Source organism: Aulonocara sp. 'chitande type north' Nkhata Bay, linkage group LG12 (genome assembly GCF_057382095.1).
Source record: "Aulonocara sp. 'chitande type north' Nkhata Bay isolate Kocher_YH1m ecotype deep benthic linkage group LG12, A_spYH_male_GT1.1, whole genome shotgun sequence".
Lineage (NCBI taxonomy): Eukaryota > Metazoa > Chordata > Actinopteri > Cichliformes > Cichlidae > Aulonocara > Aulonocara sp. 'chitande type north' Nkhata Bay.
In genome coordinates this window covers 36,314,554-36,342,386 of record NC_141355.1, presented here as the reverse complement: position 1 = coordinate 36,342,386, position 27,833 = coordinate 36,314,554, and the positions used below count along the sequence as shown (strand labels likewise).

The following is a 27,833-nucleotide window of genomic DNA, read 5'->3' as shown; positions in this document are numbered from 1 at the left end:
AAAGAGAGCAGTGTTAGCACCTATAGATGGTTTGCACTTTCTTCATGATTATATGGTTGGTAATTTTTTTCATATCTCACGCATTCAGATATCGGTAAGGTCCAAGGTAGGGCACACCTGCTTACACTTACAGGTGCGCTGGCACTGGCAGCCGCTCTGAGTTGAACTAGACCTGAACTATCTGTGGTGTTGGTGCCCATTGGGCCATTTTATCTGTGTAATACTACAATCTGCTGTGTAGTACAACCGGATACCTGTAAACGAGATAGGAACCATAAACTGCTGTGTGCATGACCCATTTTCTTATTTTCATCATTGAACAAGAGTAAATGCCCCACATCATCTGGGATGGTTCATAATCGTGCTTTTATGAGTCCAGCATTAAGAGAGAAGTAGGGATGGAATATAGTAATTCAGATCCTATTAGTGTAGAATCATCTGTAACTATAATTAATCCTAAAATAAAATTAATGAAATTTAATAAAAAAAACAATTCTGGGATTAATATTCCAGCCTGCTAACTCTCTGCATCACATTCCTGAACAACTGGATCTGTTTTCGACCCACATTCCTTTTCAGAGCCTTGTTCAGTCGGCGATGCACAGAGATGTCAGTGGCGTGATTGCAGGAGTGGTGCTGTGAATCTGAGATCAGCAGACGCCACGTGTGAGAACAGAACAACCAAAAAAAATGATTCTGGAAAAATTGTAATTCCCCGGTGGCTTCAGGTGATTTCCTGTTTTGATTACACTTCTGTGAGGGTTCCCGCTCAGATAAGAAGCTCCCGATGCTCACCGTAAAACAGGGAGATGAGGCGATGTGATGCGATTTACTGTTGGGCCTGATTTACACGCATACACTAAAGTAAATACAAGTACACACACACCAGCTATTCCCTCCAGAGCCCTGACTCAGCTCAGTGCGGAGTCATCCGTCTTCTGCAAGAAAGACACTCATACTTTCTCTCAAACTTCAGAGATTTCAAGGTTGATGTTAAGTATTCAAGGCGACTCTCCTTCAACCTGAGGACAGCCAGGTCGTGTCATCACAGCCAAAGTGTGCTTTTCTGGAGAATTGTAAAGACCGTCCATGCATCTAAACTACCAGACAGTTCCGGCTGAAGTCAAATGAAAAGCCTGATGGGACGGAGAAGACAAATATTGCTGTCATTGGAGCTGTCAGAGGACATAAGTGATGGCCTGCTAACTGGTCACCTGAGAGGTTTATGAGTTCTTTGTTGCAGTATAATAAATGTTCCAGTGTAGAAATGGCTTTTTTCAGTGTGTAGCCACAACCGGACGACGCGACAAATCATCATTTTTACACTAAAAGAAAGAATTTAAGAATAAATTAGATTGCTTTAATGAATAAAATGATTTTGTGCACTTTGAATTTGAATCAGAATCAGAAAGACTTTATTTATCTCCAAGGGGCAATTAACATACAACATAGCAGCATAACGTTGAAGATAAGAACAATACGAACAGGCAATAAGAGTGAGATAATAAATACACAGAATATACGGTATATACAGTTTAAAATTACACAGTTTAAAATTAAAGTGACTGAGAGGTGAATAAATAACTGTAAGTGACTAAGAGTGAATAAAGTGTCTGTAGTATAAAAAGAGAATGAGAATACTTTATTAATCCCGAAGGAAATTTATGTTTCTGGTGCAGGAAATGGTCTTATCTGCTGGAGTTACAAAGCAGAGTGGCTTTGGGGACAAAGGTGGCTCTCCTGTGCTCTTTGTTTTCTAAATTGCATCTCTTCCTCTGTTCTCTCGTCAATCAGGAAGCTCTGTTGGCGGCTCACATGTCGTCACCCCTGACGTGCCTTTCTCTGTGGAGGACCTTACATCTGGCCATATCTCTTACGTCCAGGAGAACCAGCTTAAACCTCAAACCAAGCAGGACATCTTCAGCGTCTACATCAGCGACGGGCTCAGTCAGACGGAAGCTTTCAGTGTGGAAATTGACATCCAGGTAAGGAAAAACTAAAAAGCTACTACTACTAAATCTTGTAGTACTATCATTATAAGTGACATTGATTAATGTATAATTAAGAATGTATTTCAAAATAAAGGAAGTTTGTTTTTCTTTGAAGATTTTGTTTCAACTCTCTTAATTTTTGAAGGTGTTTGTGTTAAATATACCGTTGCACTTTCCTTCATTTCTATGGCAGAAGTAACCACAATGACACAACGCCTTGGTTTGAGAAGCCCCATTTTGCCGTCTCAAGGCATTACTATTTTGTTTGTGTTATTTTTAGCCAAATGTGATGAAGAAGAGGGAGGACAGTTATCAGTTAGCTAGGTTAGCACAGAAATGGTTTTCTTTCCCAGCAAAATTCATTTCTAACCACAGACGTTGCTGCTTAAATAAATAAAAAACTAACTATATCCTTATTGCGTCCATGGGAATTAACAGGGTTAGTCATAGTCAAGTGCTGGTAATCAAATGCACTCGGTTAATTGATCATCAGCAAGTGTGAGCGCCTCTATAATGGTGGATATTTTGGGAGTTTGATGGTCTGTAGGTGTGTTTAAATGGTAAATGGTAAATGGCCTGCATTTGTATAGCGCTTTTCTAGTCCCTAAGGACCCCAAAGCGCTTCACACTACATTCAGTCATTCACCCATTCACACACACATTCACACACTGGCGATGGCAAGCTACATTGTAGCCACAGCTGCCCTGGGGCGCACTGACAGAGGCGAGGCTGCCGGACACTGGCGCCACCAGGCCCTCTGGCCACCACCAGTAGGCAAACATGGGGTTAGTATCTTGCCCAAGGATATTTGGCATGCAGCCAGGAGACGGCCTGGGATCGAACCACCGACCTTCTGATTAGTGGCTGATCTGCTCTACCACCTGAGCTACAGCCACCCTCAGGAGGAAAGACATCAGCTTATGAATCTAGGAAGAGTTTTAAGGCCATTCCCAAACGTTTCACAAGTAAACAATTGTCAGGAGTGGATATTCCAACAAATTCACCCATATGCTCAGAAATTACAAAAAACTGAGAGCTCAATCTTACACTACACAGTTAGTATGTTAAATGTTTAAGTTTATGACAGTGTTAAAGTTTACACTCTCAGAAAGACTGAACAAGAATGGCTTACTAGAAATGTTACCAGGAAAAAGCATTTTCTCTCTAAAGAGACCATCCTGGCATCACGGTTCAGGTTTGCAAAGTTGCATCTGGATGAACCACAAAATCCTTTGATCAGGGGAGACCAGAGCGGAGATGTTTGACCATGATGCACTGCACCACGAGTGAAAACCATCACAGCATATGAGCACAAAGACCTCTTACCAACTGTCAGCTCAGTGGTGGACGGACGATAACTTGGGCTCGTTTTGGACCCAGAGGACCCTGGACATTGAGTCAGCCATGAATTCATTTGTATACCAAAGTATTTTAGAGTCAAATGTCAGGTCATCTGACTGCTGACAGCTAAAGTTTGGCTTAAAATGACTCGTCTAAAATGTCAATAATTTCAAGCACGCCTTTAAAAGCTATTGAATCGTGGTATGTACTTAGTTTTTCACAGGACTGCATAATATTCTAGGTCTGAGGTAAAGTTCACGTCCTGTCTGTCAGTTTCAAACCATTGTTTTATAAGTAACACATTTTTCAGTCTTATGCCTGTAATGCTTCATTTTGGAAACTGTTGCACTTCACCCTGTACCCCCATCAGTCCAAATCACCAAGTTTAATTAGTTTCAGTTAGATAAGTCGCCCCTGTTGATGCTTTCGTTTCTTCAAAAGAAGACGATAAAAGCTTGAAAAAGACCAAAAACACTTTTTAAAAATTGAAGCTGGTGCACACCCATAAAAGTTTGAGCTGATTAAGTGGTGTCTGTGCTGATGAAAAGAGATGAAACGAGGTCTTAACAGCTCCACGCTCTATTAGTAATTTAAAAAAAAAAAAAAAGAGGTCTTACTCAGCTTTTGTTTTTCTTTTTTACTGCTGTCCTTGAGCATCACAAGGCTTCCTCCAAGGAAAAACTGCTATGGCCTCAGGCTGTCCCTGTTTTTTTCTCCTTCATAAACACATAAACAAACTGAGATTCCAAATCCATCACTTAAGCCTGTTTTAGGTCTTGAGTTGGATTGATGGGGTTGTCAGTGAGCTGTTAAGTTTGTTGAGTGTGTGTATTTGAACACGTGACCTGTATATAATAAATCTTTCACGGTGTGTATTAATGTAGAGGTGGTAGTATACAACCCCTGGCAAAAAATATGAAATTCCCACACCAGGAGGACTGCTTCTGCTTTATTACTTTGTTGGCAATAACAAACCACAGATATGTCACAAAACCGTTATATTTAACACCTGAACATTGTGGCTGTGTGAAACAAACCAAACAGAACCACATTGTAATCTGCATTTATAAGACAAAAAATCTGAATATGCCAACGAGTCTGCAGTTAAGGGAAAGCCTGCAGACACACCACTTGGCTGACTGAAGGAAAACATCTCCCCAACAAGGGACCTGAAAAGATTATACATCTCTGGTGAAATATGCTGGTTATTCCTGGTCGCCTGTGTCTAAATTTTTGAGCGTATACAAGCAAAATGTTTGAGTAGACCTTGGAAGATGTCAAAGCATCAGGACAGAAACCAAAAATTGGACCACATCACAAATAAAAATAAAATCAGCAGGAACAGGAGTAATCTGCCATTACTTAAAATAATTTAACAGAAATTGTTTGAGATCTGCTTTGTGAAGCTGGTGTTCTGTTGGTGAGGAACAGTGTAGTTATTCCACAAATATTAAAAGATGTCTTTATTTTATTGTCTTTCAGCAGAGTAAAGAGGACAAAGAGCCGGTGGTGTCCGTCAGCAGCATCCATATAGAGGAAAACTCTGGAGTTGTCATCACCAACTCGTCTCTCAGCGTCCACGATCAGGACACACCAGAGAACGAGATCCTCTTCACTATTATCAGAATTCCCAGCTATGGTGAGCACAGACTGCATTGGCCTGTAAAGGCTGTTCTTCAACTGCACCTTTCATTGTTAAGTCTGTCTATGAGAATTCATTTTAAAGCAGCAGATTACTTTCAGCTTACTAAAAACTATTTCTTTCTGTCTATAAGTAATAACCTGTTATTATAAACTACTTTTAGCTGCTGCTCAGTTTACTATCTGTTAATAACTTAGTGCATTTGTCTAGCAGTTAGCTAACAGTTTTCCTTTGCTAATTCATACTGCTAGTTAATAAACTTAAATTTTATTGTTTTAATTATTAGGCAATTTAACTGATAGGTCTCGATTTAGAAAATGTACACAATCTTCTTCATAGCCTTAGCTAGCTTTATTGCAATTATTTATCCATTATTTTCAGCTAAAAGCTTGATTTGATTACTCACATGTAGCTAGCTGCTAACATAGCTAACAGCTGAAGTGATTTATAGCTTTAGCAAGTTTTTTGGCTAAAACTGAGTTCATCTATATAAACTTGACATTTTTATTGCTTTTTGCTCTCTATTATAGAGTGCTCTTGACTCACCCTTCATTTCTTTATGTTTTGCTTCCAAGAAGCAAGATTTTCTTGTATTTTTAAGTGGACTTGAACGGTACTTCTCTGGGCTTCCTAGTGGTTTTTCAAAGTTTTTTTTTGCCATTGGCTGTTTCTTCACTCATTTTCAGTACAGTCCTATTACCTGGCTGTTTTCAGAGGACTGTCTACACATAACAGAGAATTTAGCAAAGAACCAATTTTAAATTGTATCCTTAGAAATCGAAGGTTTTGGTTCAAATCATCTTCGGGATGTACGGAGGAGGCGAGAGGTACAACAGTGACTGTCTACATCTGTCCAGCTCTTTAATGGTTCAGAGCTGCATTTCAGCCAGTGATGTTGGGGATTTTATCAAAATTGGTGGGATTATGAACCCAGAAAAGTGCAATTAGAACAGTCCCTTTGATCTCAGAATCAGAATACCTTATTAATCCCTGAGGAAATTATGCAATTTTACTGTTACTTAGATAAACAAACAGATGCTTTTGAGATACGTTTAGTTATTCTTCCTCTTAAAGTCCATTTGCTTATTCACCAGTTCATATGGCATCATATATGTTTTTCAAATATGAAAGCAACAGAGACGCTTCAAAAACAGAATTATGTGTTAACACAGCAGCAACCCAGCAGGTAAACATGGAAAAATATGCAGTGATGTGCAGTCAGTATATTAAAATATCTCACATACTTTAGATCTGCACACACACAAAACCTAACACAGAGCTCAGGAGAGAGTTATGTTAAGAGGTACCTGGCATGTTGATAGTAAATAGTTCTGGACGTGATAGAGATGAACAGACACACACAGAGTCATAAACACATTACTCTTATTTCCGACACCCAAACAGTTTAAAACAAGACAAACACAGCGGCCGCCCGCTGCAGCGCTGCATTCTGACTGCAGCCATTCCTCACATGACACAGCGACACAAACTCAAATCAACTGACCTCCAAACACTTTGTTTTTCTGACGCCCTCTCACCGTCCCAAATTGAATTTTCTCTCCGCCTGCCACAGTCTGGTAGACCAAAAGAAATTGCGTCACGAAAAACACATTTTTTTAAGATAAGTATACAGCACTTAGTCACAGCAAAAATGTCTTTTAACCCAATTTTAGCAAAGTTTACAAAGTCGTGAAAGACGGCGGAATATAAACCCTGTTTCACAGGATCTCATTTGTTCTTTACATGTTACGATTTTTATTTTAACGCCATAATGACCCAAAACTTAAAGGCATTCTCTCTAACTGACTGTTCTGTATTTAAGGATTTAAGGAGCTTTGTTAATGCAAAGGCAATCTCCGACTGACACTTCTGAATTCCTGGTCTTGATCATGCAAATTAGTCGTATGGATTAGATGTCCATTTGATACTAACTCGATGCTGTCTTCAACTATCACCCCTCCCATACTCCTCACCCACCCCAACAGACACCTGGTCTGGGACATCTCCCCCCCCCCCCCCCCCCCCCCCCCCCCGCCACTCAGTTAAAGCACCATAAACCAGCTGGTGAAACCAAGCGTGCCTCCACCATAAAACCACCGGCGTGAACGGTTGATGGGACAGAGCGGGAGATGAGTGATTTCAGGCGTGTCGATGACTCCCAGTCAGCTCGTCTTTTTAACTGGCCACCTCTCCACTGTCCACACACACACACACCCCTACAACGATCTATTTATCTTAGAGGAAGTATGAGAGACCCCTTCAAGCCTAATAAAGATGCCAGGTTGCAGCAACACTCCAGCAAATGTGCACGCACTTGTAGACCTCGTGCTGTCGAAGCAGTCTAAGGCCAAGAGATATTTCTAAATGCACATAATTTTCAGGTAATTAGTGCCAAACAGTCTCAAACTCTATGAATTAATCTTAATGCAAATAACATGGGGATACCCCAACGATGGATTTGCACTGACAAAATAAAAGATTCATTTAAAAAAAGGCAAAATATAGAAAATCCAGTGAAAATAAATACTGCAGGGCAATAGATAATAAATTGACTGCAAGCTCTGAAAATATTTTCATAGGTTTAATATGCAAATCATTTTTTACACAGCATTCCAACATTTTTTGGAAATTGGGGTTGTATTTGATTTAATTAATGATTTTTGGCTTTTTAAATCCTCCATAGAGGATTGGTGGAAGTGTTTGATTTGTTCATCTTCTGCTTTTAAACAGTGCGGAAACGTTTCACTGCAGACGTTTAAAAAAAAAAAGAAGAAGAAGAGGGAATGTGTGGGAGGGAATAAATGAGGGTGTACGTCTGTGTGTCCCCTCTTCACGCTGCAGGATTTGGACTTAAATCCTATTTAAACCTGGGCTTTGATTTAAGAAGCAGGGTAATTTAGAGGAATCTAAAATGTCTCATTAGGTTCTACAAAGAGCTTTCTTGTCTTTCATGTGCTGCATGAAAAACTCAAACATCCTCCATTTGACTTAGATAATCAGAGCAATTAAAAAGATGTACTTATTCAGTTACCACTCCCCCACTTACACCCACTTCACAATCTGAGCTTGGTTTATTTTTTATTCCCCTAGGCAAGCTCCGCAGGCGGCAGTTCTACTCCCAGCCACTGGAGAACGGTCGCGTCCTAACGCAGGGCTCCACATTCACCTATCAGGATGTGGTGGATCAGCTGCTGGTTTACACGCCTGAAACTGTCAGCGGGGGAGCAGACGAGATGGCCTTCACCCTCACCGATGGCATTCACACCCACACGGGCCGCCTGGAGTTCACGATGGACGTCACGAGGAGCGAGGGACCTCGAATGACCGTCAACAGAGGACTGCAGCTTCCAGCAGGTGAGAGTCAAGAAATGCAGTAATAAACGATATGTCTGTGTTTAATGAGATGTTGACTCATCTCAGGTTAAACCAGACGCCCGGGGACACCAGTCAGAATACTTTTACAATCATAAATAAACTCAGTAGTTTTTCTTTTCACGCTTATAGCCTCTTGTTTTTCTCTTCTTCCTCCTAAATCAGTTTGTTCATAGTTCCCCTGCTTAGAGTGAGAAACTACGTTAAAATAGTGTTGTTTTTATTTAAAAAAAAACCTCAGCTGATTAGTAATTATTCACATGAATGTATTATGATACACTGTAGTGCCCCATTTTTAATATTTTCCACTTTTTTCTTCCTATTTTATTTGTTATGTCCAGCTTTTCGTGTGTGGGGAAATATTTGGGTTTTTTATGGGTTATTAAAAGACAAATTAAGGCTTGTTAAGGTTTTTGTTTCAAGAGTATTTCTCAGTCTCTGCAAGTGAGTTTAAGCAGCTCTTGTATTTTCAGTCGGAAAAAAAAAGAATCCAATCAAATAAATAAAGTCATCAAATAAATGTAAAGTAAAATCTGATCACTGACATTTCTGTACTTTTTCAGGGTCATCATCTAAGATCACAGAGCAGAATCTGAAAGGTACTGACATCGACTCAGACCACCTGAAGCTCCGGTACATCTTGACCAAAGACCCCCCAGTCGGCAAGCTGCAGCTCAACAGGAGCAGCCGAGCGGAGAGCGTTTCTGTGAGAGGTCCCATTCAGAGCTTCACTCAGGAGGACGTCAACAAAGGTGCCAGCTTTAGTTTTTATTGTTGTAACTTTGCACAGATGTCCCACAGTTTTCGGTCTTTGCTTTATCTTAGACTGTATATAAAAGATGGATGTCACCTCTAGGTTTGGAACGACTGCTTTAATCCTGCGTTTTTCCCAGTGACCAGCAGGAACCAGCAGATAAAGTGACATGATGTCTTTTGCAGGCCAACGTGGAAGTTAGCAACATATAAGGATATCGTATCAGCAAAAGAAACACGTCAGGCTACAGATGAAGTAAAACTCCTGCATTTGCTGCGATGATGTTGCCTGTTACAACAATTTCTGTAATTTAGCAATTTGTTAGCAAATTACTTAAAATGTTTTATGTTGTAGAACATAAAGTAAAAGTATCAAAGCCACTGTTATAGCCCATATTTTAAGCATCTAACCAAATGCTCATCTCCTTTGTGACAAAGGTGGTCTTGACCTGTAGTTTAAAGATTGAATGAATACAACATTATAAATTATGGGCCCTTTAATAGATTATAAAACGGGATATTCTTTCACACTTTCAGCTCAGGCGTCCGAGTCATGGTAGACTAAAGCTCTTGAGTCGAATGCAGCTGGACTGATAAATGTTGGTATGGTGTGCAGTGCAGTGAAGAGTGCTTGGATTTAATACACAGGAGAGAGCAAACAACCACTCCGCACGTGCAGAGCAAATACAGGAGAGCCTGAAGTTTCAGCTCTTCAATACAAGCCCCAGATGTGCATGTGCATGGAAAGGACAAGACAAGAGACTATTTTGAGGATATGGAGGTTCACATTTAAGACAGAGAAAGGAAGTGGTTTGAGAGAGCATTAAAGGAATGTGAATGACCATCACTGAAAAAAGGTCATGTGTAATACAGTCCTGAGAGCCTGTTCAGAGCAATTTAACCTCGACTGATACCTCAACGCATGCGTCCTTAAGTCACAAACATGTCCTGACGTGGCGTCTCGGGACCACCTTAGAGGTTAAATGCCCCATCAGCTGCTATAACAGGTCATTTTAACTTGGTGATGTCACAGTGGCTACAGCTAACTGTGTATGCAGTTTATTATCTTACTTCTTAGTTTTGTTGTTGGAGGTAAGATAATGGCAGAGGGGTGGGTTGAGAAGCAAGAGGTATTTATTGATGAACTCTTAACTTGCACAGCTTGATGGCAGAGTAAAAATTGCTCCAGTTTTATTGCTGCTTTCACCCAGACATGGGCAAGAATACAAAATGCAGAAAAGGTCACAGGTGGTTTGCAGTGTACATTTATCAAAATGTAATTTTAAACCACATTTCTGCTAAATTCAGTTCACTCATTGTTTGAATTACATTCAAAAACTTAGTGATAAGACAAAATAAAAGCGTAGAAGACGCATTCAAAGCTCTCAGTGCTTTCTAGTTTCGCTCACAGTAATTTAGCTCTAAGGTCGTGTGATTCATTGGAGTTTAATTATTCCCAGCAGTTACACTTTTGCATGAAGTCAGAAGCTTTGACACCGAGTGCTTGTCTCTGTCTTGCAGGCCTGCTGCAGTACAGCCACGAGAAGGGGGAGAAAGGAGGAAGCCTGTCGTTCAAGTTCAACCTGCTCGATCCGGAGGGCAACAAACTGATCGACCAGTCCTTCTTCATCAGTGTGCTCGGTAGGGTTTCCTCCACCCTCTGCAAAGCAGGGACTGAAGTGTTCTTTCATTTGGTGGAGACGAGAAGGCAATTACTGCAGATTTATCCCTCCGTCTCAGGCGTGGTTACTGATGTGATGCTGCATCCTGCATACGTCCTGAATACGAATTGTGTGCAGTCATGTTATTTATAACCCACTTTTACAGCTTGTTAGCTTTCGCATGTTAAATGAGCTCGTTTTGGGTTTTTAATCGACATTCTCAGAAATTTGTAAATTTCATTCGCTACAGTGATTTTCTTTTTATCATCACTGTAATGCAATTTTTTTGGCAATTTTTAGTCATATATAAATGACACTATTCTTTTTGAGATTGTGAGAAAAGAAAAAAAGATGCATTTTTATTTTAAGCTACGCAGATTTATTTTGCAGTTGTGTGTAGTCAACTGCCAAAGACCCATTCTGAGCCATGATAAACCTTGAAAACTCAGCTGCGCACATTTTTATTGTCACCGTTTCCATCTAAAAAGCTTCCTCTCGCTTCCTTCTGGGGATAAAACCAACTATTGCACTGGTTCAGCAGTTTGAATCCAGTGTCCACATGAGAAGCTACTGGATATTGAAGGATTGCCTTTCCCTCATGGTTGAGCAGCATCCCGACTCTCTCATATCTTTTGCAGCTCTCTTTTTAGCCTATTATTTTCTCACCTTTTTCACTTTTCTGTTTATTGCACCCTCTCAGATGTGACTACAGGGAAGCTCTCCTTCCATATCTCTTCCTGCCGTACTGCCCTCTGATGACTTCTTTGCCCTTCTCTCACTCTTTTCTATCTTTTTTTTTTACATCTTTCAAACCTATATCACTTTTTCACACCTCCTGATATGAAACTGTCGTTCTCGGTCTATATAAATCTCAGCTTATTTCACCTCCTCTGCTATAGTCCATCCTTTCTCCCTTTTACCAGGATAAGAAACTGATTCTTAATACTTTGATTTCCTTTTGGATGAATTGTTTTCCCAAACGCTGCCAAAAGCTGGGTTTTACTGATAAATCTTAGCTTGACGGGGGAATTTTTTTCTTCTCTCTGCTCCTTTTCTTTTTATACTGACCTTATTTATTTTATCTTGCAGAGGACCATCTCCCTCCATCTGTAGTGGTAAACAAAGGCCTGGTGCTTGATGAAAACTCAGTGAAGAAGCTGACCACGCTGCAGCTGTCAGCCAGCGACCAGGACAGCGAGCCGGGCGAGCTCATCTACCGTGTCACCAAACAGACGAGCCTGGGGCACCTCGAGCATACTGCCAGTCCAGGTAGACCAGGCCTATATGTCAGTGTTTTTAGAAGCTAATTCCATACTGTACAGAAAGTCAGGTGTGCATGCTGTTTGTGAGGCAAAGCACAGGGAAAGGCGTGATTACATATGCACAAGGGGCTGACACAGAGGGTGCAAAAGCAAAGGTGACAGCCAAACACTAAACCAAACCAAACTTTTTCAACTGCTCGGTGAGTACTTGGCATCCTGCATGCAAACTGCAGGTGACTATGGCATTCTGATTGCTACCAAAGCAATTACACTTATGTTTTTGGTGCAGCAGACTCTGATTTCACCTGGCAACCAACACCAACCAATGGCGTTTTCCCCAAAGTTTCCAGGGGTGTGCAGCGCTGTGGTGCATTGATCACCTCTCCGGTTTTAGCCTGTCCAAAGACATGCTTGTCAATTGGTGATTCTAAAGTGCCTGTCGGTGTGATGGTAGTAGAAGTATTTTAGTGACAACAGGGTGTGGCAGCACGAGAGCTGAGCTGAGGAAACCTTCATGCATCAAATACCAAGAGAGTCAGGGGAACACCGGGGACCGACAATAAAACTAAAGCAGGGAGCTAAGAACTTAATCACAAAAACCCGACTTCACTACAATAACAAAAGAAAATGGAACCAAAAACTTTCCAAAACCAAATCTCATCACAAACTCTGTAGATGGAGACTCGTTCCCTTCTGTATATGATAACTGACTCCACACACAGACGGAGCTGTAATGAAGCTTGCTCCAGTTCCTCCATCCATTATTTCTGTTCTATTCCAGCTGCCCTCTACAAAACAGACACACTCACGCACTCTGTCTTTCTGCTTCTTGTGACACAAACAAACTTCAAATGACTGCAGCCATAACTAAAATTCTCATCTTGTGATGCAATAAAGAGAAAACAAAAAAGGAATAACTGATGCATCCTCCGATCACAGAGAGGTGATTATTAGCTTCCGTGCTGTTGAGGATTTCAGCCCCGGCTGAACGGATTCCCCACACGAGTGCTTGCAGCATGTTAACGAGCTGGATGTTAACACTGCTCCCCGATCTTCAAGCATCAGATCACCTCTGAGCCACAGAGCAGCACCGGATAATTACTGCTAGCCATTCAGCCAGTCTGTCACACCATGCTAACACGCACAGCTAGCCCACTGCCCCTATGGGAAGCTTGTCAGCATACGAGGAATGTCAAGGTAACAGCACAAAGAGATGAATGCTCCCTTTCAGCTCCCGCTCTCAAAGCCAATGTTTTCAAGGGGCTTATTAAATGACTGAGGTTATGACACACCTCTCCAGCTGAGTGTTTGCCAAAAGGCACTTGTCTCGCAAAATGCTTAAGACAGTAACCTGCCTCACCTCCTCAAATGATTTTTGCAGCTTTGTTTTAGACACTAGTTTGAGGCGTAGCTCAAGCTTCCTAATAAATGACAGAAGTAGATACAGCTTATGTTGTTTGATCCTAAAGTTTAAAATTCCGATAAAGCTTAAAGTTGAGTGTGTAGCCCTTTTTCTGCCACATTAAAGAAGGAAAGACTTCAGTCAGATCCATCGGCCAGGTTAACTTTGGTCAGGTAATGGTGTCTTCCTTTTGCCTGATGTTGCTCATTAGAGTAGAAATATTCACCTCCCACAGCCGATGGGTGAACTGCTTCCTTAATAACTTAGAAACTATGACTATATTAAACGACACAACACATCTTTTAAAATAGTAATTAGTTACTAATTACTGATTACTTCTCCAAGAAAGTAATCCTGTTGCTTTACCGATTTCTTATTTTTAAAAGTAATTGCTTTATTACTTAGTTACTTTGTTTCTTTTTTTAAAAACATGATACACAACCTGAATACGTAATAAAGCAACAGACCTTTTTCTATTTTTTCTGCGTAATCAGTCATGGATTTTTTCAATGTTTTTGTCACTTTTTACAGAATCAAACTCAAAGTAATGTCAGTACTTCCAAGCTTTAAACGCTGCATGGTCGTACTCTCTCCCGCACTCCATATTATCCGTTGCTGATCTACACACGTCTGTTGCTGCCGCGGACGTTCCACGCTCATGAGACACTCTCACAAACAAAATCACAACGGTTTAGTAACGAAGTAATGTAGCCTGCTTACAGGAAAGTAACAGTAATCTAATTACCTTTTTTGCAATAGTAATCCCTTACTTTACTCTTTACTTAAAAAAGTAATGAGATTATGCGTTATTGCCTGTCTCTGGTCCACATACAGAAAGTATCATAGAAGGATTTAAGGAATCATGCTACATTTGACCTCTGACCTCTTGTTCATGGTTAATAAATTAAGAGTCAAAGTGACAAATTTAAAACTTTGTTGCTTACTACCATTGTTTGGAATAGATAGGAATATAGGGAATTATATATTTTTATTTAAAGACAGCATTGTGAAGAGAAAGAGAATGACCTGCCTAGTTAATAGGAAATATACTTTACTATAATATATAATATTCATGTACTTTATTATTAAACATTTAAACAATGAGAGGAATTGTACACATGTAGTATATCTGCATATCTGTATAAATAAAAAAGAATTATGTCAAGTACAGTAACGTGGGTTTCAGCAGGACAAAATAAAAGCCCTTGCTCTTGTTTTTATTTCAATACAAATTTCTTAAAGAAGGACAAAGAAAAGGAAATAAATAAATACAAAATATCACACTATTGCCCTTGAATTATTTCTAAAAACCGGACATCTGTGCAGACCACAACTAGACAGATAAGCCGATCGGATTCAGACTTAAACTAACATCAGACAGTCTCTACAACCATTAAACATCCAATATACTCAACTTCCCAGAAAGTTTTAACTTCACGTGTGAAAATAGGAATGATTTTTGCTGTGTTTTGTACCACGGTATCAGCTCAGATGTTAACCTGCATAGCATTCAGCCCATGTTTAAACAAAATGTGGCATTTTCTGCTATTCCCTGTCAGGACAAATGGAAAATGTAATTTGCTTAAATATGATGGAGCTAAAAAAAAGCTTGGTTTTCATCACTGACTGAGAATATTGGATCTGTCTCACAGCCTGCCTGTCCTGATTATAATGAGTTTTTTCTTTTCTCCTTCCAGTACAGTTGTTTTGTACTTCGTTTCATTATACAATTCTTGGAGTGTTTTTCTTCTGGAGAATAAGTTTTTCTTCTTCCTGTTGTATTTTCTGTTGGTCTTTTTCTTGAAGCAACTCTTTATTTCTGTGCACTGTTTTATCGAGCTTTATTTGGAGCAATCTGTGTTTTTCCTCCATCTCTTCAAGCTTGGAGTCCTTTTGTTTCTGTTTCATTTCCATTTGCTTCTTGTCTTGAAGCAACTGTTGATTTTTGTGCAGAGTTTTCTTATGCTTTACCTGCAGTGCTTTGCATTTTTCCTCCATGCCTTGGAGTTTGCTCTGCATGTCTCTCTGCTCTATGGGCTGTTGTTTCTTGTCTTGGTGGATTTCTTTAATTTTTTTCCAGAGCTTCATCAAGCTTTTCTTGGAGCTCCTGATTCTTTTTGTCTTGGAGAGCCCATTCTTTCTCCTTTCACCTTCTTTTTCTTGAAGCTGGTAGGATCATTTTTCTAATTCAGCGCTCTTTCTCTCATTTTCTTGCGCCTGATTTGTATCAGCTACCAGTTAACTGGAAGCTGATACAAATCAGGATTTAAAACCATTTTTTGTTTGTTTGTTTTTCTGTTTGACTCCTTGTTTTATTTAATATCGCAATTTATGTGATAATATTATGGGTTTGTTAAACTGTCCAATGTGAAAATGTTGGAAAATGAAATATCACAGCTGGAAATCAATGAAAATGGAAATTCAGAAGAAGTTCTGTCCTTTTCTTTATTAATGCACATCATAGATAACTATGTAATGTGTCTGTTGCACACTTTGTATGTCAGGAATAACCATAAATGCGTTCTTACGAATGGCTGCATCAGGTCTTTGCATCCACAATAAGCGAGGATAACAGAACTCCTGGGAAGTTCTTGTTTTTAAGACAGTCACCTTTAGTTTCATGCTGAGTGATGCTGGATTGTTGCAGACAAACCTGATTATGTTTCCCACTGGGTTTTAATCTGCAGAGGCAACACAGAGTAAAGAGAAGCATTATTATTTCAGTTTGACTTCAGTCTCAGTTTAGTTTTATCCCCATGTAAATTTGATAAGAGCCAAATTGAGGAAACAAACTCAGTGTGTGGTCAGAAAATGCCACGGTGGCTTTCAAACACATGTCACAACAAAATATGAAGGATGAGACATCACATGGAAACATAACGGAAACAGACGCGGAAGAATTCATCTCTGAAGTTTCTCACTTTATTGAACTGGCATTTGCCCGAGACCACCAGAACTGGTGGAATGGACACCAGAATGAACACAAAGAAAATCAAAGGTAGACAAAAATCAGTCAGGAGGGATCAGGAGAGAGCAACGGTCTGCCAAGCCAGTCCCTGTTCCAGAGTTTTGTAGTTTTGCACCTGCTGTTGCTTTAATATTAAACTAACGAGGTTGAAATAGACTCACAGTGGTTTCTGCTTCTTAATTGGACAGATTTAAGTATAACCAACTTTGTGTTATGCTGTGATCATCAAGCATAACCTATTTTTTTAGCAGTGTAAAACCATCTCATACCAAAATATGAAAGATGAAATAACAAACATAATGGACGTTTTTGGGCTTAACGACTACTTTTCTCTCTTTTGTCTCTTTAGGCACCAGGATCAGCACCTTCACACAGGCTGACCTGGCATCACGCAGCATCCAGTACGTCCACAGCAGTGAAGAAGAGAAACATGCTGACCAGTTCTCCTTCACTGTGTCCGACGGGACAAATGAGGTGAATGGCAGAAGATTTTTACGATACCTGGTAGCTTAACACATTTTGAAATTCATTCATGAAGGAGGTCTTGATGCAGATATCTACTGACTACAACAGAAGCTCTGAAATGTTATATGTTCTTCCTAAAGACAAATAACTTTGTTCCCGGTTTGGCCAAGAAATAAGTCAGCAGTCCTTGTGTGTCCAAAGAGGGACCTTTAAGCTCAAGTGCAGGGAACAACCTTAAATGGTGCAGAAAACAAGCTGTTGGCAGGAATTAAGAAAGAAAACCAGAAAGAGAAATGTTTTCTGATCACTTAAAAGCTTAGCTTAATTAAAAAACCTTAACGATGCCATAAAATTGAAAGATATGAAAGAAATCTAAAAATCTAACAAACTCTAAAGCTTTTATAACAGCAAGAAAGTGGCAGCTTCCTGTCCCGGGTCACCTCATGCATAAATCTGCCTCGCTAATCCGAACTAATGAGGATCACAAGGACTCGAGCAAACATGTGAAAAAGGTCATTTGGCCTTCACGCCTGGCTGACTGCAATGTGTGGAAGCTTTGTGGCCACTGTGCTAGTTGATGAAATTGTGTAGCCCTTTTGTACTTTTGCTAACTCTGAGAAGCCTGACAACTGAGAACTACTGCATATTTATAATCAAGTGTTTTGCTTTAAGATTAGAGGGGGGGGTATTTTAATGATACCAAAGCAGAATATTGTTCTGTCCCTGCGAGGAGATGGGATTACTTGAGGGCATGCCAATTCTGTATTAATGCAGTTTGTGGTATTTGGGTTATGCCATCTGGGGTTAAACTTTTTCATCATAGTGAGACTTTTCTATTTGCTGAATTGTTGAGAAAGTTTTCGGTGGAAAGTAGGACGTTGATGACAGGATGTATTTTTGGTTACATGCATGTGTGTAACAGTTTCATCATCTTATTATTTGTTCTTTGTCATCAGGTTGCCCAGACTTTCTACATCACCATCAAGCCTGTGGACGACTCCCTGCCTCTTCTTCAGGTCCCTGGCATGAGGGTGCAGGAGGGTGTAAGAAAGACCATCACTGAGTTTGAGCTGAAAGCCACCGATGCGGACACAGAGGTAACACACTGGCTACATACGTTTTCTGCAAGTCTTTCACAGCTTTAATTACAGTATATGTGTGACATCATGATAAGAATCAGGTGTCACCTTCTGGAGAAGGAACGATGACAGAGATGCTTTGAGCACTTCAGAAGATCTTAAAGGAAAACAAAACAAAAAACTTTTCAAATGTGTAACTGAGGTCAAAATAAAGCATTCGAGGACTGATTTCTGCAGCATGCACACTCATGCTTCTGCTTTAATTAAGGCTAAACGAAGGCAAATGTTGCTCTCCATCCTCTGCTGCATATATTGTTAATATATAACTCATATATTGAGTTAATAGTAAGTATAAAATTTATATGAAGTAATTTCAATGAGCTCTTTTGCCTTTTTCCTTCTTTAAGCATCTGATTCGCTTTATGAGCTGCACAATATAAACAGATAATATCTTTGAAGCTTGGTATGATTCGCGAACTAATTGGCGTCATGTTTGGAATGATATCAAAGCAGTACAGTTACCAGTTTAGAAAATCTGAATATTTATTTTGAGATCATTACCTAAGCTGGCTAAACTAAGCAGCCGGTTTAAGGGATAATCCAACACTGTTAATCCCATAAATCTGTAATTCTCAGTAAAAACGTGAAGATTTATTTTCTACTGCTTCACTGTAGAATTTTAGAGAATAACACCCGAAAGTGATGTTAAAGTCCGGCACTAGATAGATATTTTGAAGCTGATTCCTGAATTTGAGTTCTCACTATTTTGCATGCTTGGCTGTTTGTTGGTTGTGCAGAACAAACACGGCTCCTTATGTAGCTTCATCCTAGGGAGACATTGCAGACGATATCACTGAGCCGTCCTTCCTTTCCCTGCATTTTTCCTCCTATAACACGACCTTCCTCCAGGCGGAGTCCGTCATCTTCAGCGTCGTCCAGGCTCCTCGACATGGCACCATCGAGCGCACCATCAACGGCCAACACTACCGACAGACCAGCAGCTTCACCATGGACGACATCTACCAGAACCGCATCAGCTACAACCACGACGGCTCCAACTCGCTCAAAGACCGCTTCACCTTCACCGTGACTGACAGCACCAACCTGCTCTTCATGGTGGAGGACGACGGAAAAGAGGTGTGTGTGTGAGTGTATCAGTGTGTGTATAAAAGGCACCTTCTGGAGTTTTATTACAGTGGGATGATTGAAATGGCAGAGTGAGGGCATGTCTGCGAGAGTGTGCCTGCTCTGACCTTTTGTGAATTTGTGGGTGTATTCATGTGCTTCTGTCTTTGTGAGGACAGAAGCTGGGGGCTTTTGCAAAGGGCGGACACCTCCGGAAACACAGTGAAAATATTTTTGCAAAGGACATGTTTGGAAGGACAGGCTATTTCTGTAGCATGGAAGGAGCAGCTTTATGTTTGCAGCTCATTTCATCTGAATAATATTTAGAGTCCTACAGAGCGGAGACACACAAAGTTTTGTGTTATTAAATGTGCGTATTTAATTATCTGCTGCCCTGAAAACTCACATAGATTCAGTGAAGGGCCACACAATGGACAGTTTACCTAAAACACGAAAAAGTGCTGTGCTGCAACACACAGGAAATCTTTGGTCCGTATGGATGTGTCACAATCTGTCACTACCTGTGCCACCCGAATGGATTGCAGGTACAGCGTAATGCTACCAGCAGTGACACTGGCAAAAAGCAGATCTAAAATCCTGTTACTGTCATTTGCACTGAAGCAGGTGAAATAGATAAACAGTGGTTTATGTTTCCTAAATGGAAACAGTAACAATTCTGAAGTAAAACCTCAAATTCGGAGCCAGCCTCTAGTGGACATCAGAGGAACTACATTTTAGCGCTTCTCTATTCTTTAGCTGAGGAGTTGCCACTTGGGCAAACAAAAGTGCAGCACACTATGTTGTCTCTAGAAATGTATTAACCCGTCGCCACTATCGAGGATTGTAAGATGGTCCGTGAGGAGGGGCTTATTCCACGCATGTTTGCCCTGGATGCACTTTGACATCCTTGCGAGTGTTTTGTTTTCACAGCTAGACCAGAAACCATCACACAAAGGTCCCTACAACTACAGAAGGACGAATGTGTGTGCAGTGGTAATGTCAGCTTTATGGTTATGAGCAAGACTCAGGGTGAATTGACTCCTCTGCTTGTCAGTTTTCCCCCCTCAGCTCCACCACCTGTCATTACTAATAGCCCATATGATTAAACTGAATGACAGCGTGTAGGTATTGACATCCCCGATCGCAAACACACACTTCCCAGCCTTGGGTTTATTATCTTTCCATCACCTGGGGACATTTGGCTCGACAGCCACGCGTGCTCTGCAGCTCAGTAGATGCTTCGTGGCATTATCTCTGCTGTCGTTTCGGTTTCATTCCCACTGGAGCTGCTGTGTTATTAAATAATGTATGAGTTGCTATAAACTGTGTGGACAAGCTCAGCCTTCAAATGGCACGTGTCAAAGTTGGCCTTATTAGCCTCTCTTGTGGTGATTAGTTGCTCCCTCATGCACCTCAGACAGCAGGCGGTAACTGTGCATACTGGAGTAACTTATCTGATTCAGCCTGCCATCGCTGTTGGAAGCGGCTGAATCAATAAAGTAAAACCCAGCAGAACCTTTAAATGGTTCCTAACAACATTTTGAGCTTTCAAAACTTTGTTCAATGAGAATGACTTCAAGTGGAACCTACAGTGAAGTCTGTGCATGTCTCTAGCACAGCTTTTTGCAACCTGATATTGCATAAAGAAGAACAATTTACTCCAAAGTCTGAAGGCGTATTTTAATAGCTGGGTGTCTAAGTTTAGTGTTTTTGTGCTTTCTTTGAGCTTAAACACTTATTTAATATGTTTAAGTTTGTGTTCCTGAGCTCCAGCGTCTCCCTGTCTGTGCTCCGTCTCGTTCATGTGCTTCTGTCTTCTGTGCTTCACTGTCTGCGATCATGCTCGAGCTCGTCTCCAGAGTCAATTATCTTCTGTTTGTTTCCTGCTTCATTTTAAAGGTCAAGGATGCCTTTGAGTAGTCACTTTTTCTTAGAAAGGTTTTTAACTGAGTGAAGCGAAGTAAGCGCGTGGCAGCCATAATAAGAGCTGGTCGAATTGTCTAAATACTGAGAAAAGATGATTCAACTCACCTTCATTATCTCCTTTGGCAGGAGAAGATCCCATAATTGACAGTGATGCACCATTCAACCATCATTTAAAGCAATCAATACACAAAACTGACAAAAAGCGCTGATTATATAATTATGTTAATTATGTGTGTTTTTCCGTTTCCATAATCTGTTGATATATTTAGAATTTTCAGCCTGTTAAACTCACAGCTGAACTCTGAACATCACACTGCTGTAATAAACTCTGTTCATGTCGAGTTGTGTGAAGAATTACTGTAAGCGCTCTAATTCCAGATTATGAGGGTATTATGGTAATTAATCAAAGTACATTTGAGGTTTGCTATAGTTCAGTTTGTATTGGTCATGTCTGTTGTATTGCCAGACACGAGTATTATCATTAATTAAGTTTTACTTTGGATCAGCTGGGATGAGCGATACATGCAGGGGATTTTGTTTTAGTTGAGTAGAAATCCTGAACAAGGAGGAGCTCAGAAGTTTCACTGGATCAGTCGCCAGCAGGAAAACACAAGAAAGTTAGACACGCTGTCCTTTTAACACTGTAGTTTTTACTACTTGTTAAAATTCACTTAAACCATGTTTGCGGTCTTTAAAAATTGTTTTTAATTTCTTTCATTTTTGGGTTTTCCAGATAGTGACAGCCGCTCCCCAGAAGTTCAAGATAGATATCCTGCCAGTTGATGATGGAACGCCGTTAATTTTCACCAACCTGGGACTGCAGTGGCTGGAGTACATGGATAACAAGGTACGATAACGATGCAGGGACACATTTTTATTTTTCCATCTGATCATGAGTAAAATGAATGTGGGGTTTGATTAAAAGAGAACAGATCCATAAAAATGTCGAATGTCAAGGTCAAGCTCATCTTCTCGGGCACGTTCAACTGTCCAATGTAATCTCTTAGAGAGAAGAAATGATTGAACAAAAATGCCACAAACCTGCTATTACGTTACCAGTAAGACTGATGTTTACATCCATAGCATCAGTGGCAGACTGGTCTGCTTTGTGGCTGGAGATGATGAAGTAAATGACCTCCCTCAGACAATAAGCACACGCAGTTTCACTTGCATTCTATTACATATGCACACCAGAGGAGAGACAACCATATGCATGACGGGCAAAAACAAGGCTTGAGACTACATGTTCATATGATCCATAAAGTTTCAAAAATTAAGTTTAAGGATGTTAAAGATGTCTGTAATGTTTTGACACACTGAAGAGATCCAGTGCACGTGTCAGAGGTGAGAGTAGAGGAAGACATCGATTCCAGGGAGTAATGTGGGAGAAACCGCAGCCCCGAGGTGTGCAAGAACAAAAGGTCTTTAATTCATTAAACTTTTTACCCCCCCAGCTGTAAAAAGCCGATACGGCACGCAGGCAGTTGGCATGGATGCCCAGATTTGTGAATACGATGACTTGAAGATGAACCAGTTTTGGGTTTTCAAATTGATACCATAGATACCTCTAGTACTATTCACGCAAAAATCAGTGACCTTGATCTCAAGGTCAAGGTCTGACGCCGAGTCTTGTGACTCGAGACTGCATCACAGTGTGTGGTGTGGAATAACAAATTTAGCTTGACTATCTGAGCGTGGCTGCTGCTGCTACTAACCAGCAAACCGAAATGCAGCATGTAGCGGTGCACTGATTGAGGGGACACTGACCCCTGTGTAAAAAAACTGGCACACACCAAAACAAATTTGGACAGCAGAAGTCGCTGATGTGTGCTGTAGCTTCTGACTGAAGTGAGGAGATGGACAGAAATAGCCAAAGATTTAGATTTCAGGTAGTGGGCATTTGCTATTGTACACACTACATGCACAAAACCTGGTGTCCTTCCCATATTTATTAAATCCAGGTCCCACAGTGGTGATAATAAATTCTGCAGAAATCCAAGTTAGTAGGCATTTAGGAAACAAATCTAATTAAACTATTTGTGATGTTTAATAGCCGTAAAGTGAGAACAGCGGACACTGAAGAGAACTTTTTCTAATTTATTACCTTTAATTGGACACCAGCAGAGGACGGAGACATCAGGATAATTCAGATGTGTTTAAATGAGCTGCATGTTTGCTCAGCAGAACTCTCTCTGAGCAAATTATGTTTTAAAAAGTGCCAGCACACCCTGCTCTGCCTGAATATTCTCCAGCAGAGTAAATGTGTCTGTGTGAAGTGCGAAGGAGAAGCTCCATCACTGTTTGTTCTGAAATTAGCCCCTCCACCTCCACCTGCTGGCTTGCACACCTCATCGCAATGCAGCGCACAGGTTTGTTTGGTAGGCACTGTAAATATGTCACATCGTTCATTTATTCTCAGCCTTTGCTGTGTTTGCGCTGCAGGTAATTAAGTCCTGGGTGTTTTATCACTGAGCCAAATTATCATACTGTTACACTCCAGTATCTTCTCCTGAGTGCTGGAGGGGAAAGCAAAACCTGACCATTACCAATTGATCATATAGGCAGGAGACCTTTGGTCAAAGAAAATTATTCCATCTGAACTCATTAATATTTGGAGGTGCAGCTGTGTTCTGGGATATCCTAGACTTCCATGTGCAAACATGGATCGCCTAAGGTTGAGAAAGGAGCAAGAAGGTGGTCCCATGATAGTGCAGTTTTTGTTATGGCCTGCAGGGGGAGGCAATTTCAAAACAATTTCTTACTGAGTTTCATTTAATACAGGGGTGTCGAACTCCAGGCCTCGAGGGCCGGTGTCCTGCAGGTTTTAGACATCACCTTGGGTCAACACACCTGAATCAAATGATTAGTTCATTAGCAAGTTTCTGGAGAACTTCAAGACATGTTGAGGAGGTCATTTATCCATTTAAATCAGCTGTGTTGGATCAAGGAAACATCTAAAACCTGTAGGACACCGGCCCTCGAGGCCTGGAGTTCAACACCTGTGATTTAATACAACACGATGTTTCGGTTGCTAATTGTGGTCCTCTTTAGTCATTTAGGTGAAGCGGGGCATGCATTACAGCATCGTTGCCCTGCCTCTAACATAGGAGCGTGCAATCAAAATGTGGAAAGTGTTCAGAGTTATAAATATCTCACTTTTGATTCAAAGATGATTTTCAAAGCAAACTGTGAAGCTGTGTGCAGGAAGGAGCACCAGCAGCTCTCGTGTTTAAGAAGGCTTTCTTGTTTCCACATTGATAAAACCATGATGGTTTTATTTCTTCGTGCTTTTATTGAATCTGTTTTGTCCTTTTAGTTGTTGTGGTTTGGATAGTTATCTGAAAAGAGCAGAAACTCTGTGGTCTAACAGGTTGACTGATGAACCACAGCTGAAGTTCCCTGTCCACCAGACAGTTGCAGCGGTTGGCTGGTTTCATTTTTCTTTACACAGTGAGATTTGTTTTTCTTCCTCCCAGACAAAGGCTTCTGGTCCCAAACTGTAAAACGACAAGGTTTAAAAAGTCACTTTTGTGGATTACATGATGGCCAAAATTAGTATAAATTTTTGTTGTCAGTATTTTTTGCTCTGCTTTTTTGTTTTCTGTTGTTTCTTCAATTCACAAGACCAAATCTACCTACGGTTAAAAATAAAATAACCTGAACCTGAAAATGTTCAAATCAAGGATTTCCAGAACTGTAGTTCCCAACCCAGCATCCACGTAGAAGTTACTGGCAAATCTAAAAAGAAGGTTGGTTGCAAAGTAGTTTGCAGAAGAAACGGCTTAAAAAAAAACACAGCTGAACTTTGTTTGTTGGATACATTGAAACGTATTTGTAATAATCATAAATGAAACATCTTTAAAATATACGAGACACACCAAAAAACTTTTTAAGCCATCACATCACCTTCTGTGGTGATGTTCCAGATGTGCATGCTGGTGGTTTTAAACTTTGGAAAACTTGTAAAGACGACGTAGAGATCAGTCTAAAGTCCTTCATCCAACTAAGAGTCAAATAACAACAGTTTGGATGCTAATCTGTACTTAAGTGGGGAGATCAGTGTGTACAATAGCATTTCCCAATAATTTATCCAAACTCACTGGAACAATTAGCGAGTTTATAACCCACATAAACCAGATGCTGTCCATTAACAGAATAGAAAAGTTAACTACTTTGCCCTTCAGAGGAGGGGCTCTTCAAAATTTTGTTGGCTGAATGTCAATGTCGAGATCAGATACAGAAGCAAACACGTTTTTTAGTTGGTGTTGTGATGTTGGATATGCTGATTTCTGTTTTTTGAGCCAGTAGTGAAGCGACGCTTCTTAACAGCGGTATTTTTGCTATGATAGCTACATCAGGGAAGCTGAAATTGAAAAGAAAAGCTTCCTGCTCAGCTGAATCACAGTGTGACATTGTGAATGAAATCCCCAGTAATGAATTCTTGCACTGTGAGATGATTTCTGTGCAGTGAAAACTGAAAAACAGGAAATTTGAGTCAATCCTGTCTGATGTCTGTCAGGCCACCAATCTGATCACCAAGAAGGAGCTGCTGACCATGGACCCGGACACAGATGATGGACAGCTGGTTTATGAGATCACCACAGAGCCAAAGCACGGCTTCCTGGAGAGCAAGCTGAAACCTGGGAACCCCATTACCACATTCACACAAGGTACCGAAGCTCTCTCTGTTGCCTTTATATTTACAGCAGTAACAGTTTAACTTATTAGACAACCCATCCCTCTTAACTTCTCCTCCTCAGACAGCTTCGATCCTTGTCCAAAGAAAGACTCAGTTCATCAAATTTATCCAGAGAGTCTGTGTTTAAAGTGGTGACACTTTTGCAACTCTCTGTGGCATGTTGGAACCAATCAGGGCCAAATCCTGATTGGTCCAGAAGCTGATATCCACACGATTGTGCTTATCCACTAAAGTGTTCTCAAATATATTTATATCAAAGAAAATTTCCATCAGCTCAACACAGGTTGAGCAAAAGAGTGGGTGCAGTTTTGCTTTTCCCCTCCTTCTGTGAGCTTTGATGTTTTTTTACTTTTCCTGCTTCAAATATTCATAAAAAGTTAGGATAATTTTCCTTTTTTGTGTCATACTGAATACTAATAAACCATGTACTACATGTGCATTTTAAAAACTCACATCAATGGGCTGATGGTGTACGATATTAAAAGGAAATGAAGGCTACTTTTTGATATGCAGGATGGTTATCTTATCAGGTTAGTGTGGGATCACCGCAGTCATAGTTGGGATATACTGTGTAAAGCTGCAGTTAGTGCCAGTTTACGTTTCCAAATCAAACCCTTATGACTCTTTAAAATGAAGCCATGGCTTTCTGACTCCCTTCAAGTTCAATCTTTTTTCTCTTCTGAGATAGTTTCATTTGAAGGACTTTTTAATGCCTGAGGATTAGCTATGCCTCAGAGCAGTTGGGACTCACATATTGGAAACCCGCTGCTCCTGGGCTTTTCTTCTAAACTCCCTCAACGGATGACATAAACCACAAAGACTTCTCTATCAGTGTATAGAGAGCCACCTGTTTCCTTCACTGCACCAGTTCAGTGTTGCATCGGTGCCCTCTTCTGTTCATCCCGCATCCTTCGTGCCGCTGCAGAGAAAACTCGGTGCCTGTTGGAAGGTAGAGGAGGGGAAAACAAAAGACTCCGTCACATTTTGTCTTCACAGTGAGAAGGAGGGACAAAAGCTTGACCCCACATTCTTCGCTCTGATCATTTCTCCGCTGAACGACACCACCTATCTGCTGTATTTCCCGTTGCACACGTTTACTCAGCTAATTTGCAGTTTAAATCAGCAGTGCTCTCATTATGAGCCTGCTTATGTTCACCTCAAGGCTGCAGACGAGGATCAGTGTCAGCCTGCTGTTGTAAAATGTTGATCCTCCAGGCTGCAGAGAGCAAGTATAAACAGCCACTTTGATGTGTCGCATGCTCAATTTGAAGCTTGTAAACATCATTTTCTTAATGATAATAAATTTCCAATAAGTGAAATAACCCTTAGCCTGAGCACGAGAGATGGAGGCAATATGAATAAATAAAACAGATGAGATTTCTAGTAATCAACATCATCCCGACTGTGAGCATTTGCTCCCATATTCTGCCAAATGCTTGTACGCAATCTAAAAATTATGTTTGAGATATTACTATTCTGGATATTAATGCATAATTTAGTACTGTCTTCATCTCTGTGGTGTTTATGCTGAGCTTCCTGAAGGTCATTTGGCCAATTTTGAAGCAGCTGGGCTCACATCTAAGTGTTTCCCTTTCTACAACCTTCTGTGGAAGGTGTAAATGAGCAGAAACCCAGAGCCAATAATAACTTTCACATTCATTTCCAGGCTATTTTATTTCTCCAAGTACTGTGAATTGGCCCAAGGCTGCAAATTATGGAAGTGATATTTTCCAAGAAATGCCTTCTTTGCAAAAGATTTTCACTATTGAGATTCAATCAATCTTTTTTGGGTGTCCCCCTCCTCACAGTAAATTTGTGTGCAAGCATAAAAATCAGCACTAATTGTCTTTAAAGACCATCGTGTGAATTTGGCTCTCCTGCTGATTTAAAAACCTGCTGCAGTGCTTTGTGACATTTCTGGCATATTTAAAACATTATTTTCAGCACATTTTGAACCCGTGTGGTCGTTTTTGACTGACTCCCATCAGACCTGATCTGAGTCAGTTCACTTCTTAGTAATGGTATTTTATTAAAATTGAGTCTGAATGGCTAAAATAATTATGTTCATCTCCTTCTGAGGCAGCGTTGAGCTCAACTTCAGGGTGAGGCTCTAAGACATTCAGCGGGATCTCACCTGGGTATCTTT

General features: G+C 40.5%; 1 protein-coding gene across 2 annotated transcripts in view; it reads left to right on the top strand.

The window, feature by feature from the left end:
* The window catches only part of fras1 (Fraser extracellular matrix complex subunit 1), a 294,299-nt gene that overhangs the window by 248,443 nt on the left and 18,023 nt on the right, over positions 1–27,833 (top strand). For both annotated transcript variants that reach the window (XM_086315447.1, XM_086315448.1), the window contains 11 exons: positions 1,795–1,985; positions 4,816–4,972; positions 8,066–8,329; positions 8,911–9,099; positions 10,622–10,741; positions 11,851–12,030; positions 16,743–16,867; positions 17,815–17,955; positions 18,847–19,074; positions 21,722–21,835; positions 25,508–25,658. In XM_086315447.1, the coding sequence (XP_086171573.1) occupies positions 1,795–1,985; positions 4,816–4,972; positions 8,066–8,329; positions 8,911–9,099; positions 10,622–10,741; positions 11,851–12,030; positions 16,743–16,867; positions 17,815–17,955; positions 18,847–19,074; positions 21,722–21,835; positions 25,508–25,658 (1,860 nt within the window). The remainder of the gene's footprint in view (positions 1–1,794; positions 1,986–4,815; positions 4,973–8,065; positions 8,330–8,910; positions 9,100–10,621; positions 10,742–11,850; positions 12,031–16,742; positions 16,868–17,814; positions 17,956–18,846; positions 19,075–21,721; positions 21,836–25,507; positions 25,659–27,833) is intronic.